At 44.8% G+C, this 15516-nt stretch overlaps 2 protein-coding genes across 5 annotated transcripts in view; both read right to left on the bottom strand.

Moving 5' to 3' along the window:
- Positions 1-456: 456 nt before the first annotated feature.
- c1qtnf5 (C1q and TNF related 5) lies at positions 457-4625 on the bottom strand. The gene is made up of 4 exons (XM_029844246.1): positions 4583-4625; positions 4189-4299; positions 1768-1998; positions 457-1699 (listed from the first exon to the last, which is right to left on the bottom strand). The coding sequence occupies exons 1-4, from the start codon at positions 4608-4610 to the stop codon at positions 1179-1181; spliced, it is 891 nt and encodes a 296-aa protein (XP_029700106.1). The 5' UTR covers positions 4611-4625; the 3' UTR covers positions 457-1178.
- A 1879-nt stretch (positions 4626-6504) lies between these two features.
- The window catches only part of kmt2a (lysine (K)-specific methyltransferase 2A), a 32825-nt gene continuing 23813 nt past the window's right edge, over positions 6505-15516 (bottom strand). For all 4 annotated transcript variants that reach the window (XM_029843244.1, XM_029843246.1, XM_029843245.1 and 1 more), the window contains 9 exons: positions 12861-15452; positions 12674-12742; positions 12377-12600; positions 12080-12154; positions 11831-12005; positions 11592-11699; positions 11429-11509; positions 11117-11246; positions 6505-11028 (listed from right to left, as the gene is read on the bottom strand). In XM_029843244.1, the coding sequence (XP_029699104.1) occupies positions 10753-11028; positions 11117-11246; positions 11429-11509; positions 11592-11699; positions 11831-12005; positions 12080-12154; positions 12377-12600; positions 12674-12742; positions 12861-15452 (3730 nt within the window). In that variant the 3' untranslated portion in view covers positions 6505-10752. The remainder of the gene's footprint in view (positions 11029-11116; positions 11247-11428; positions 11510-11591; positions 11700-11830; positions 12006-12079; positions 12155-12376; positions 12601-12673; positions 12743-12860; positions 15453-15516) is intronic.

The raw sequence follows: 15516 nt of genomic DNA, 5'->3' as shown, positions 1-15516 counted from the left end.
GCCCTTCCACATGCACGTCTCTGGTTTCAGTCAGGCCTGAGAACTGAGGTGGTCACACGTAGCTGTCAGAGTGTGAGACCGTTGCTTCCGACTGTCACTCCAGTCTGACAGCCCACCTCCACCAGCTCATCCAGGTCACCAGACTCCTGACACATTACGCTGATGTCGTCCCAACCTCTTGACCCCTGGGGAGCTTACTTCCATCCACAGTTTTCTCACTTGTTTTTCTTCTTTTTAACACTTAAATCCTTTTTTGGGAGCTAAAGACTCACTTCACGACCGTGAGTGTGACTAAATGTGTGCAGGTGATTCTGCTATTTGATCAATCATTAATTTATGCAATATAAAGTAAAACTTGTAGTAAAATATGGACAATGCCTGCGGGGTTCTTTGTGGCCTGTAGTTGAATTCAACACATTCAACACCTGCTAAGACCATAAATATGCATCCACCCTCTGTTTTTAAAATCATCTTTATTCAAATGTTTGAAAAGTTGGACTTTCTCGGATTAAAAAAAGTTTTTCTTAAAAAAGATGAGTGTGTGTTTTGCCTTGTTTCCCCAGAATGCCAAATTTGTTCAAGTCAAAACAGATTTCTACATACAGTATTAATATAAATCCGTGAGCATATAGAATGTGACAGAAATGATTGCATAAAGATTCACCTCAGCCTGGTGAACGTGTCCCAGTCAGTCTCATCAGTACCCCAGCAACAATTACAACATGCCCACTCACGGTGCTTAAAGTCATGCACTCTCAACAATGTGTGATATTGTTGGTACAGAAATCCTAATAAAACTAAGAAAAGCCTGCGTAAGCATTGCTACATGGGCGCTACAACAGCTATAATCAGAAAACCACTACTGTAATAGCACAGCTGCGCATCCAGCCATACACATGGAGAACATTAACACAACATTCACACAGATTTTTTAGAATTGTTTTGCAGAAATTGATGGGCAATAGTGCAAAGAAAGCTTTGGATTGCATTTGTGGCCTGGTTGTCCTGACATCTCTCATGAGGTGTCACATCTGCACAGACAGTAAACATCAGCCTTCCCTCTTTTAAGTAGCTGCTGCCTTTTTAAGTAAATACAGATGCCCCGTGTGTCAAATCCACTTCCTGTTATAACATTTCGGTATAAAACCAGGTTTCTCAGTTCAACGTCCGAGCTGACATCATGCGAATACAGCAGAGTTTTTCCAGTCGGAGTACACGAGGAACCCAGTGAAGGTGCTGTCTGTCTTGGTGCTGGAGTAAAATCCGTTGTACTCAGACAGAGACATCTGAACCCACACCTGGTCACCCGGGACGAGGTGGAGCAGCGAGCTGCCCGACAGAGACACCGGCTTGGGCCAGTTGCCGTAGAACTGGAAATAGGACGCCACCGTGTGCGCGTTTTTCATCAGGTCGAACTGCAGGCTGGTTCGGTAGACGGTGGCGTGGACGGTGAAGAAGTAAACTCCGGGGACTTTGCAGGTGAAGCGGCCTGTCTCCGGGCTGTAGTCATCCTGCTCGTTCAGTAAGACCTTGTCGAACTGGACCGCGTTGCCCACGCTGTGGGGTAGCGTGCGGCCCTCGGCGATCTTGGCGGTGAATGCTGATTTTGGTGCGACCGCACACTCCCCTGCCTGACCCCGCTCACCTTTCTCTCCTGGGTCGCCTCTGTCCCCCATCAGGCCCCTCAGTCCCGTCTCACCTGAAATGAAACACCGACATGAGCGTTCACAGCAACGCCGGTCACTCACCGATGAACACCGACATCACCTGGGTCTCCCCTGTCCCCCTTGTGGCCCTTCTCTCCCAAAGGAGCGTCTCGTCCATCCCTCCCGTCTCTTCCAGGCTGGCCAGGACTGCCATGAAGGCCAGGAGAACCAGGGATACCGGGGTGGCCAGTGCACAGACTGGGAGGGATCTTGTTGTCTTCAAGCTGGCTGGAAAGATGAATTTGGAGGAGGAGGGAGTATAGGAGGGGGAGCAGCCAGGGTGAGGTCATCGCTGTGCAGAGAGAATAAAGTGGAATCAGCATGTGTGGTTGACAAGGCTGCGGACAAATACAGCAGGAATGAGCAGATTAAACAAAGACGAACCAGATATGTGAGTGGACTCATCAAGACCACTCTTTCCAAACAGGCATAGCCAGATTACAGAGGCAGGGGGACAAACACACTGTAAACACACCGAGACTGCTGTTTTATTCTAAAATATCCAGTTTAGCTGATCAGGACAAGCAGGAAACAAATCCTGGTTATAACACAGCAATAATCCTGCTGTGGCGCAAGTCAAAGGTCGTCTGCCACAAACTGAGGTCACATTTTATTAAGCAGTTTTTAGAAAATATGAATTACTTAAACAGTTTTTCTATTGCACATCTCTTGCCTTCATGAACAAATATAGTTTTCACTCTGAAAGTTGAATTTCATTTCAAGTCCCCTGAGAGAAATACTCAGTCGTATTACATCAGTGCTTGGTTGCTGCCAAGGGAAGAAGGAAATAAGAGTAATTCAGAACAGATGTCCATTTTTAATCACTTTGTTTCAGTCTAAAAGATAAAAACACAAGAAAAAGTCAACAGGAAGCACAGTAATATTTGACTGTGACACTGCAGGTGCAGATTGTCACTTCCAGACAGTGATGAAAGGCTTCAGAAATTGAAGAGAGGCGTCACCAGCATGGTCACACCTTTGTGGATGTGGACTGCTCTCCCCTAAAAACCATCTGAGCTCCTAAAATCTGATTAAAAACACATATTTTCTGACACAGTTATGTAACTGCAGTAGGAACACTGTAAACCAGGGCTGCTGTATCATAACACAGCCTGTCAGGCTGCTGGAATCCCTAAATTCAAGAACAAAAATTATTTGGAAAACTGAAAGTAATCTCAACTATCTCATTTTGAATGCGCAAGCAAACGAGCAAAAAGAAACTGCTGTATTTTTACAGAGTTTTTATCATGGCCACGTGTCTGTCGAAATAGTCATTTTTATTTGAAAGCTGAAAGGAAATGTTAAGTTGAAAAATCTTTCTCTGGAGTCTGGGCTCTTTTGGATGAGCTGCCGATGAATCATGTCTCTGGTTTAAAACGCTGTTGCGCTTCTGGAAAGTTGATTTGTCTGTGGAGCAGGTGTGCTTAATAGAGCGCTGATGAGGAAAAAGTCACATAACAGCCCTAAAGTCACGTTCTGGTGAATAACCTCAACTCTCACCACCTCAAATCAAAACATGGTGTTTGAACAGCAGCCCTGGAGTGGGCCTGGTCAGCTGACCACGATGTCTCCCGGCTGTCTGCCAGTTTATCTGTGTCTCAGCTTTATGGTTTCCCTCATGAAAACACTTGCGAGGAGACAGGAGAGGGATGGATTTCGAAGGGGGGGGATCCATGTCAGCATTCCTGGCAGTGTGATTAGCAGCCAAGACAGCACAGAGTGAGTCTGAACAGCTGGCTGCTCCTGCTCCTCAGTAGCCTCCACATGATCGCACACATGGTTCAAGGCTACTTTTAAAAGGATCGCTCGGGTCTGAGCAGGGAACAGCTTGTCAGTGTAAGATGGCACCATCTACAGTGACCTTCTCTATGGAACAGTCATGGTTTCTGTAGGTTCCCAAATGCTCTCAGCTTTAATATAGTCATGTTAGATAAATAAGCCTTAATTGTGGTCTGAAATTTGATTTGAGGTGGTTAGTCTCTGGGAAAAGTCTCTGCTTAACAGAGGATCAAACCACAAGCCCTATTCTCATTCGGCTGTTTTCTTTGGGATAAACAGACTGAGGCTGTGGGATAAGTGGAACAAAAATGGGGCGACTGGAAACTGTGCTCTGGCGGCAGTGGTGATATCAGCACAGCAGGACAAGCGTCCCACAAACGAAGCTGAAGAAACCAACGGAGGACCAATGGCACCTACAGAATGTTGCTGTCAGGTCCTCTGATGAGTCCCAATAATGAAACAGTTATTGGGGCAGTTCCTGAAACGTGGACGGAAGAACAGAGAAAGCAACATTTGAAGCCTTTAGAAGAGCCCAGCTGCCTGGACCTGGAGCTTGCAGACACACAGCAAGTGGACCTATTCAGTAACACCAATGAAATGCAAAACAACAACCTATAAAAAAAGTAAAAACATCGCCAGCACAAACATCCTGTTGCATAAAGGGAGCGTCCGTTTTCATCCAGACAAAGACAAATGAACTTACTGGACGTCTGTGAGAGCTTCTGCCTCTGCCGATGTGACTTCTCGACAAGACCCTGGAAGCTGCTGCTGGTGAGGAATGACTGGAGGGAACAGTCCTGCAATCCAATTAAAACTGGAGAGAGAGGAGGCGGAGAGAGAGAGAAGAGGAGGAGGAAGATACAGGAGCGAAATATTTGATGTGTGTCCAGGACAAATGAAAGAAAAGTATGGAAGAAAGCAGCATGAGGAGAGGGACTTGGTGAAGTTGTGGGATGATGAAGAGCAGAAGAATGTTTAGGTCATTGCGTAACAGCGTCTGACACGGCTCGGAGGGCTGTGGCCACAGGGACGAGCTGAAAATGAACCTCAATTCTCTCAGAAAGGCAGGAAGCAGAGCTGAAGCAGCACCAACTCACATGCACATTCTTCTGTGTCTTCCTGCATTCGCCCAGCTCCTTATCTGCCTCGGATGAGGCAAATAGCTTTTTGCAGATAGCATCTCCCTCCGTGTCTCTCAATAATCCTCTTTTCCCTGTAATTCTCCAGTGGAAGTATTGAGTTGATAAAGAAACAAATTCTTAATATCTTTCCTGACAAAGGAAGCTGGACTCAATCTGGATTTATTTCACAGCCTCTTTGAATCTGGGCCAATTCAAACAGTTTCCCCGCTGATAACAAAACCCCCTGAAGGACAAGAACAATGCCAAAAAGTGGACACGGCGCAGCAGCGTGTGAGCCAACATCAAGGGTCTCTGTGAGAGCTGCGAGCTTGGAGGAGCCTGACAGCAGAATTGAAAGGGCATGTGTTGGAGTAGAACAATCAAGTGGGAACAGAGTTGTGATATGAGGGCTCGCCTTCCACCCAAACAACATCTAGTTGAGTTCCATTTAGAAAGCGTCCAAAGATTTGGAAGGAATTCAATGATGTTCCAGACTGTTGTGTTTTCCAGAGGATAAATTAAATCAGTGCAGCATCACTTTAGGAGACTCCTCCTCCCACCTGTTAGCCACTCATATTGTCACTAATGGACACTAATATTGTCACTAATGGTCATTCATATTGTCACTTATAGTCACTAATATCATCACTAATGGTCACTCATATTGTCACTAATGGTCACTCATATTGTCACTAATGGACACTAATATTGTCACTAATGGTCACTCATATTGTTACTTATAGTCACTAATATTGTCACTAATATTGTCACTAATGGTGACTCATATTGTCACTAATGGTGACTCATGTTGTCAATAATGGTCACTCATATTGTCACTAATGGACACTAATATTGTCACTAATGGTCATTCATATTGTCACTTATAGTCACTAATATTATCACTAATGGTCACTCATTGTCACTAATGGTCACTCATATTGTCACTAATGGACACTAATATTGTCACTAATGGTCACTAATATTGTCACTTATATTCACTAATATTGTCACTTATATTCACTAATATTGTCAGTAATGGTCACTCATATTGTGCACAGTCTTAAATGTTTTTCAGCCAAAGATGAAGAAATTTAAGTATTTCTCTTCAGCCAGTAAAACCATGTGTAAAACCTCTCCTCTCCTCTCCTCTCCTCTCCTCTCCTCTCCTCTCCTCTCCTCTCCTTTTCTTGTTTTCCTTATTATGAACACACACACACACACACACACACACACACACACACACACACACACACACACACACACACACACACACACACACACACAGAGTCAGAACACATGGCTCCGCTTAGTCTTCAAATGCTCAACACTAACTTTATGGAACAGCTCATTTTCCTTTAATTTGCAGCCATGAGGCTTGTGTGGACAGGCTCCCGTGGAGGCACCGAGCTGTGACTGAAGTAGACGCGGCAGAGTTGGGCCACGGTTTTAATTAGCAGCACAAGAATCAGCACATTCTGCATCTGTTTCCTTAATTTCCTGTAGCCCAAAACCTGCTCTTACTCCTGCTACAGCTGCCGGGAAGAGCTGAGCTTCAGGCAACACACCTCTTTGACCAGTTCCCGTCATCGGTGATGAAAATGTATCAATGATGCGCTTTAAAGATGAAGACAAAAACAAAGTTTATGTCCTCAGATACAGGAGTGCTTACTCAAACAGACTAAAATGGAGAATATGTTTCTATACAGCATCTGTTCTTCATGGATATACTTTCTTAAGTGATACATCCTATCTATCTATCTATCTATCTATCTATCTATCTATCTATCTATCTATCTATCTATCTATCTATCTATCTATCTATCTATCTAGTATATGTATGTATAATTAAATGTATAGTTACTGCAGCTGACCATCAGTAAACAAGACAGGAGACCAAAGAAAAGTAAAGGAGACATGTTTATTATTTAAACTATCACTTAAATAAAAAAGTGCATAGAAAATAAACATGATTAGAAACTTTTTTTTCTTTTTACACTTATTTACAACTTTGTTTCCTAATTATACATTCAACCAAGTAGTTTGTGGTTCATTTTCACTGCGGTGGTTTTCCTTCATTTCGTGTGTGTTTGTACTGATCCAACACTGTCAGAACAGGAGGAAATATGACAGAACTCATAGATATTATTACAGAGAGCAGGAAGAATATCGATAAGACAAAGGTATGTTCAAGGCATAAGAGACAAGCCTCTCCACAATTCCCAATCTCTCTCTTTTTTTTTGCCACCTTCTCCCTCTGTGACACCACATCCCATCATAGGCTGATAACTTCTATACACAAAAAACTATTAGAAACGTACAAATACATGTTAATGTACTCTGTCTGACCTCTCCAACACCTCCACTCCTCCAAGAGCAATTCAGGGTGGATGTTTGCATGAAATAAATAAATTACATGTTCTCCACATCAGCATTGTGACGTCTATAAAAACATTACAGGATAAGTACAACCAAGGCTTCAGGGGGAGGGAGGGGGGTGGTCAGGGGGCGTGAGAGCGTTCCACAATGACCATTTTGGTGGGAAAAAAAACAAAACAAAAAACTCCAGGTCAGTCTCCACAAACTGAAATCTTTTCATTGATACCACGTCAAGTAAGCCGCCTACAAAGTCCCTGTTAAAAAACATACAAATGAAAATATATATATATATACTAAAAAAGAGAGAAACATTCACTACAACAATCCAGGAAAATGAAATGAAAAAAAATGGCCGACCTCAAGTTTACAACCACATTATTACAGTTACATTTTTCTCATCACAGATAAAACCATACCTGTCCAGAAAGAAAGAAAAGAAAAAAAAAGAAACTGCGAGGCTCCTCGCTGATGGAGGAGCACGCAGGCACAGCAAAATTGGTACTGGATATTATCAATACACAAAAGAATGATGCACGTTAGTTTCATCTGAGTACTGTAACACAAAACCATTATAGAGTACATTGAGACATTGCTATTAACCTTTATAAATCTGCTGTTTGCTACTGTAACTAAGTTTGTCTGCCCATTCCATATATTGTATAGATACTAAAGTACAAGAAATTCCTATGCATGTTTCTGTATTGTTATGTATTTATAGTATAATTACAGATAATGACTGAAGGGCCACTGTTGTGGCGCTGCGGTAAAATGAAGTCCAAAGAAACAGAGAGACTGTTTCAGTTATTGTTTGTCTGCTGTTTAACAGTGAAACCGTCGTGTTGGTGTTCACTGAAGAGTCTGACCCTGAAATGGTTGTTGGAAAGTGAGTCATAGACAGAGCCCTTGGCGTCAGTGAGCGTGTCGCCACTGATGCTAGTGTAAAGTGTTGCGCTAACCCAGTACGAACCCGTCCTACAGAGAGAAATGCCACTGCTGCTCACGCATGGTATTATTCCCGTGACTGGAACCGCTGCTGCCGCCGCCATGTTTGAGGGTCGAACTCGCTCGATCTTTATCTACTGAAGTTGTTCATGAAACTGAAGAAAAATGAACTCAAGCAACGTGGATTATAGGTTTGAGGATATGAGCGATACATTCATTGTTGACCTTAGCAGCAGAACCCAGCGGGCCCTGAGAAGGTGCAGCTGTACGACCACGAGGTTGGGGTGGCGATAATGGTTAGGTGGGATGCTCAATACCTGATCTCAGACCCTATGTGGAAACGCGCCACCGTTTTGTTTGTTCTTGCTGCACCTTCGGGAAGGACACAGCTGCTGGTGTGGTCCCTGCCTTCACTTTGCTTCAGAAAAACAACAATAACGATAATAAATAAAAAGTCAAGTGCACTTTGCTTAAGCCTCAGGCGGCACTTCCTGGGGTCACCGAGGCGGTCAAACAGCATCACAACTCACAAAAGTATTCTCAGTGACGACCTGTGCTTCAGCGCTGGAGTTGCATTGTCTGTCTGGGAAAAGAGGAGAGCGTTCCTGCGTCTGGTCAGTGCCGCGGCTAAAGTGCAAATCACCTTTTCTGTTAAGCTAACAACCACGATAAGCAGCAGCTTGGGTGATAACACAGGCAGCATGCATGGCGTGCAACGATAAACTAGGAGCAACAACAGTCTAATTAAAGATTCAGTCCAGGACACGAAGGCCTTACGAGACAGGAGATGTGCTCGTTTACAACTAAGGCAAACATAAGGATAGTGAAGGACAGATTTTTCATTCAGATTGGCATTTGGATGTGGGATGGACACCATTGGGATCTTTAAAATAAAGGCACCTCTTACTGTAGACCAAGTTTGCAGAGGGACTCAACGGTTGGAAATGACAGATCTTCTGCGGGTTCCGACTGGCGACCAACCTTGACGGCTGATGAAAAGAAAGAGTGAATCGTAACCTGATGGTGGAGCTGTGACTGGACGCTCGGTGCGATATGGCGGGTGGACAATAAGGCTGGAGATAAGAGATATCTGCTGTGGATCGACAATCTTAACTCTCTCAAGTGCATAAGAATCAGTTTGCGTGACTGTCGTGCAGCCAGCGTCAACTGGAACCATTAAAAAGCTGATACTCTGGCCAGACGGCCTGGGATGGATAAAAGAGCTCCTGGTGGACTGAACCTAAAAAAAGGGGGGGACCGAGCCACAGACCAGTGTCAGTCTTTGGAATCAAAGAAAACATTCAGACTACAAATTAAAAAAGGAAAACAATGTCACAACAAGAACAAAAAAAAAACTTCAAAAAGGCAGCAGAATACAAAACAGACCGAGCATTAGTGTTTGTAAACTTCTATTTCCTACAAAAATGGCAGTAAAATAAATAGGGTTTTTTAAAAAAAATATAAATACCATCATTAAGTGCTATTCACTATGAGTGCTTTTTAATTTTTTTGTAGAAAAATATACATTATTTACATTTTATTATTTTTTTTTTTAAAAGCAAGCATGATATCCCCTGCCCGTAATAAAAAGAAAGATACCAGACGGGAATTAAAAAGACGTAATACAAATAAAAAAAAAATCATTGTATTGGTTACCACAACAGGCCAAGAGAAAAATTTCAATTTGAAGACATGTTTGGTTCTCTTTGAAGCCACAATTTGGAACGTGATTACAAAAAACGTCAGAGCTTATATAATGGCCAAGGGTTTGATATATATATATATATATATATATATATATATATATATATATATATGTATATCAACGGCGTGCGTAAACCCGCCATTTGTCTGCATGTTTCAAAGTTCCAGCTGCATCCTAAAAAAAGATTCATAAATATGTCTACTAAAGCACATCAGTAGGGTTCTCCGGTCCCTCAGCTGTCAGTCCACCAGAATCTCTAGCTGCCTCGCTCTCTCAGGCCAGAGGCGAAATCCCATCAATAACAACTTTCAGACTAAAAAGTCTATTTAGGTATCAACCACAGATGTCAGGAAGGTACAAAAATACCCTTTTTGTTTAAACAAATCTACACTTCTCAGCTCCCCTTCCCTTGCTTCCCCTCAGTGGTCACTGCGCCCCCTGGTGTTCCCATCTGCAGCTGCAGCACTGTGGGAAAACAATGCAACGCCGGCCGATTGAGGGAACGTTCCGATTAATCTCAATGACTCGGAAGGCATCAGGGCACATTCAGACAGGGAGATCGATAATATCTGACAATGAGAATTCAAAACAAACTTAAAAGGGTTGTTTTTCAGTGTCCTTTCAACAAATTGCACTTTGGTGTAAAATGGAGCCAAGGTCTTTGATTTTTCTTCTGTTCACATCTCAGCATTTTTGTGTGTATTTTTTTTAAACTCAAGGAGGATGGGCCAATGTAAAAACCATGGAGGGATACTCTGATCCCCTAAATCAAAACTGATATTGCGCTGTTGTAAAGGCTCAACCGTTTCAAAAGTCACCTCTGAAGGTGAAATTCCCATTGCCAAATAATTCAAAAGGAGGCACAATTCTGTATGTTGGAATTCCTACCAATGGCCCTTCCTCCAAAATGGTCTTTTCTGCACATACAGGAGCACTGAGTGCTCTGCCAGCATCAGCAGCGGAAACACAGTCAGAGTCGTGTCCTGTTGGCAGCTCGGATATCGTGTGACCCAGAAAATAAAAAGCCAGCCAGCTCGAGGACAAACCGTTGGCAAGCCGTCCTCAGAACACTGCAGCACTGCTGCTCGACAGACCCACTCTCGTCTTCATGGCTGCTCTGATATTAGTTGAGGAACTTGCGGCACTTCTTTGAATTGCAGTTGCAGGGCAGCTTGCTGCTGGCGTCCTCGATGGGGAACTTGTAGTCGTAGGTGAGTTCCTCGCCTCGGTAGATGCGTCGAGATGCGAAGATCACGATGTGTTTCTTGCCGTCCACGGTGATGACGCGAGAATAGCAGTTGGGTTCGCAGGAATGGTTGATGAAGCGCGCGGCGTTGCCGTGCACCGTTGCGTCCACCACCTCGTAGTCGTCGATGCGAAACATGTAACAGCCGATTCCCTTTGGGAAAAGAAAAGACGGGAGTTGTTGGAATGATGCACCGCTGAGGAGACACTTGGAATCTACAGGTTAGATCAGCCACCCTCACCTTTCCATCATAATATTTCTCCCGCTTGTCAGTGAGCACGGATCGAATGACGTTTCCAGAATATTCAATGACCATTTCACCAGCCTCGATGGTTTTCTTACAGAACAGACCTCGGCCATGAATTGGAGATCTGCAGAAGAACACGTTGTTTTAATAAACAATTCTAATTCGGATAACTTTAGACTGGATTTCTTGAGTTGAACAGACAACAAATTCCTACCAAAAGAAAATTGTTTTAAAAACTTGATTTCGTTGGAAACATATTTTTAACTCAACTACAGAGATTAACAGTAACCTCCCCACTTCACTAACCTGTAGACTCCAACAGACTCTTTGGAGGTGACCTTCAGCTGTTTAAATCGCACAGCCAGTGGCAGTTCCATGGAGATGCGTCTGCAACAACAGCAACAAAGACAGCGTCGATCAGGAGAGTCCTTCCAACAAAAGACAATAACACCTTTTATTGTGCACTCACCTGGCAGTCTTGAGCTGCCCTTCGTCACCATCATCTTCATGAGGCCTGTACTCTGGAGGCTGGCGGTGTTTGGAGGCCAAGAAACTGAATATGTCAAAAACACACCTCCTGAAATCAGAAAAACCAGCAAGCGTGTGACTGTTGGGTCTGTTTGTCGCGATAAACGCAGTGTTTACAGTGACTTAATACACACTCAATGTTTGCTGGCTGTGTATTATATATATGTGTGTTTTTCAAACCTGTGGTTAATCTCTGCTCGGGCCGATCCGTGGGGGTTGATGGGCGGTTCATCAGGCTCGTCTGGTTTGTGAAAGCGGAAGCGGTAGTTGTGACAGTGTCTGGAGCCGTAGAGCTGCTCAAGCAGGAAGACCACGGCCTCATGGACAATTCCCAGCATTCTCAACCCGTTGACACCTGCGACGAGTACAGAAATATTCTGATCATCTGGTATTTCTTTGTTTTGGCGTGTGTTCAAACTGACCAATCACCTTCAAAGGAGAGCTCCTTGAGTCTTGCATTGGAGCGAGCTTCCTGCACCTTATCAGTTAGTGATCTCCAGGCCTCTGCAGAATGGCAGTAACTGATCAGTTTCTAGAAACACTGTAACTTCCATGTTGTAGCACATCAATAGCCCGAAGCATCAATAGCCTCCTCCCAACACGGCCACATCTCTACTTCTGTACACGTGTTTCTACTATATTTAAAATTACTGTTGATGATTGTTGAAAACTTTAAAAAAGAGGAGAAAAAGAAGAGAAATACAGGGTGATATAAACTTCTTTCACCTTCAATACTCTCACAGCGGATATGAAAACCATCCTCGCTGCAGATTTCAAAGATGATGCCCTTCTTTGGTTTGCTATCCAAGTCAAGGTCGCTGCTGTTTTCCTGATCAGGTGGTGAAGCCACTGGGAGAGACCCTGCTCCCTCAGCTACACACCCCTTCTCGTTGCCCAGTATGTTTGCTGGTAGGACGTGTCCTTCAGATGTCTTCTTTTTCCCGAGAACACTGTAAAAAAAAAAATGTTTCGGTCAAGCATTAGAAATTAAAAAAAAGATGTCTAGAGCAGAGAGACCCATACCCCTTGTTGGTGGTCTTCTCAGCGGGTTTGCCAGTGTCCATGGGCTCCAGGGAGCTAAGGTCTTTGGAACTGAATGCAAACATGAGGTAAGATTAAAATAGGACCATAGCAACCTCCCCTCCCTTAAACAAATATAGAAATGACAAAAACATAACCTAACTATTTGCAACATCTAAAATTGTATTACCTTGAGTTTGATTGCGCTCGACCTGCATGGTGACTGTGATGCTCTTCTTCCTGAGATACTTTAAGCTTTTTCCCACTGGTAAAGTTGGCGCTCTGTCTGCTTCTCTTTGTTTTCTGTTTGCCTTTTTCTGCTCCTAAAACTGTCACTGTTGTGTTGGTTTTTGCTGGTCTCGGATCCGATGATCTGGAAATGGGAGCGGTTCGGTTGCTCTGGGAGAGCGCCGAAGTTTGTGTGAAAACGCCAACAACGCATCCTTTGGTGGGACTCAGAGGAGTCGCTGAGCTGGGAGCTAAAGTGACAGCGCTGTTGGGCCCAGAGTCCAGGGTCTGGGCTCTGTTAAGAGGCTGAGACTGATGCTGCAAGTGAAGATTGTTGCCTTCTATTTCTGCTTGCTGGTTCACAGTCATACTGATGGTCTGCTGGGAGGGCAGCACGCAGATGCTGCTACTTAGTGATGTCTGAACAGACGACGTGAGTTGTGACATCAGCGGCGCTCCTCCGGCCGACTGAAGAACCATTGGCTGATCAGACAAGCCCAAGCCATGTGGGCTGGCTTTAAACAGGAGGTTACTAATGGACCCGGTGATCTCAGTAGAGCCTAGGACAGGTGTGGAGAGGGAGACTGATCCTGGTGCTAGCAGACCGGCAGCACCACTAGGCGGCACTGACACAACATTCACCACTGACTGACTGGGATTGAGACCCGACACTGTGCATGGAAGAAGATGAGCGTGAGATGAGGAATCGTGACCAAGGACACCGGACTGTGCAGGACCAGGAATTCTCTGCTGAATCAGAGTAGTGGGATCTAGATACATAACCCCAGATTTTGGTCTCTTGATAATATTTGGAACTTTGCGCTGAGAAGTGGAGATTGTACTTAACTCGACTAATCCACCAGGTTGGCCCGGAATACTAGCGGTGATCTGAGGGGAAGACAAGTTGATGAGGGTCATGTTAGGTGGGTTCACTTCAGATGGTGCCAGAGCAGGCTGGCTCCGAGTGCGAGCTAATTTTTTGGTTTTTCTTGGCTGAAGGCGAGAGATGGGCCTTTTCTTGCCATGAGCGGAGGCAAGTGCAGCGGGAGATGAAGTGAGGGAAGGAGAACTGGACACAATGGCAACACTGGGACGTAAATCTTGTGGTCGACCAGCCTCTGAGACCAAAATCTGCGACTGGTCGTGGGGCAATCCAATGAGAAGCCCAGAGGTGGTGCTGGGGATTCCGGTCTGGAAGCCTGTTTGCGTGGTCCCGGTGAAAGTGTGGATCTGTGAGGGGTGTGCCATGGTGCCCAAGACTTTGCCCCCAGCAGGAAAGATTGGCTGGGCTGTGGATAAACCAGTATTCAGTCCTGTTGCAAGAGTCATAGAACTCAGCACCGCTTGAGAGCTGTTGTCCATAACTCCCGTGGCACTGAGTTTTTGGGTGACACCATTAGGAACTGTTTGAAGGACGTACAGAGGCTGGAACTGCTGATTGACCAAAATTAGTTTGTCAGGACCAGGTTTGATGACCGCTGGACTGGTAACTTGAGTCTGGGATGGCCCGGAAACAGGACTAGGGCTGCCAGCAGCTACAGTTGATGTTTGGAGGTATTTCTGAGGCAGGGAAGGAGAACTTGGCAAACCAGGAGTGCCAGAACTCCTGTTGACATCCTGGTTACCTGAAGGTTCAACTACCTGGCCAATGGCAGAACTTGGAATAAAGTGTTCAGGGGTCATGTGACCTTCTGTGACCTGTGTGTTTTTGTTCCCTAAAGTTGAAGCATCATGTTGATTCTCTGACTGTAGAACAGCTGCTCTTTTCTTGTCCCCACTTTTGTCTCCACTGATCACCTCAGAGTTTGGAGTCAAAGCCAGCATGTTGCGGTCTGACGAATCAGGGATGAGGCTTCCAGCAGTGTGGTTCTGACTTGTGCTGACAGTAGGGCTGCGTGTGGTCAGGACCGAGAGGTCAGAAGGCAGCTCCAACGGAAGATAAGGCTCCTCTACCGACATGGAACTATTGACATTGCTCTCTACTACACTTCCACTCTCCGCGTTGGACAGCGGCTGGGAAAAGTCATCAAAGAGCATGTTTTTACGTCTGTTTACATCCACATATCCCTCGTCAAGGAGCAGCTCTGAGGAGGATGGCTCAGATTGTTGACTGAGTGCCTGCATTGACATGGAGGGGGTGTTGAGCACAAATTCCATGATATCAGATGGTAAAATGTTACCGCAGTCGTCGCTGTTGTTGTTGTCGGAGTCTGACTTCAACAGATCGGAACTGAGGGATAGTTGGGTTTCCAGTGGATCCTGACCCTGACTCTGGGACTTGACCGCTCCTCCTAAAGGAAGGCAGTTCTCTTTCTGGTTCTTCCTGCCTTCACGCGTGTTGCTGCTTACTGCTCCACCACTGTTATCAGTGTCTTTGCTTAAGTCGTGAGGGTCGGGTTTCTCAACGTGCCTGTCTCTACCCCTTCTCTTGGGAGTGCTTTTATTTGGGGTGGAAGAGGACGTAGTTGTAGTTGTTGTAGTGCTGGTGCTGGCGTCACTTTCAGAACCATCATCAACTCCATCGAGCTGGCCGATCTGTGGCTTGCCCAAAGTCCTGAACACAATAAAGACAATATTACTGCAAAGCAAAAAAACTGCACTGTATTTGAGATCATATA

Source organism: Takifugu rubripes, chromosome 11, assembly GCF_901000725.2.
Source record: "Takifugu rubripes chromosome 11, fTakRub1.2, whole genome shotgun sequence".
NCBI lineage: Eukaryota > Metazoa > Chordata > Actinopteri > Tetraodontiformes > Tetraodontidae > Takifugu > Takifugu rubripes.
This window is presented reverse-complemented; position numbering and strand designations above follow the sequence as displayed.

What these genes read in the sequence shown, in the direction of transcription:
- c1qtnf5 (XM_029844246.1), bottom strand. Translation starts at nt 4,610, where the DNA reads ATGCAGGAAGACACAGAAGAATGTGCAT. An exon ending in AGACACAGAAGAATGTGCAT is followed by an intron (nt 4,300 to 4,582) that starts GTGAGTTGGTGC and finishes CTCTCTCTCCAG; the next exon opens with TTTTAATTGGATTGCAGGAC. An exon ending in GAAGCTCTCACAGACGTCCA is followed by an intron (nt 1,999 to 4,188) that starts GTAAGTTCATTT and finishes CTCTCTGCACAG; the next exon opens with CGATGACCTCACCCTGGCTG.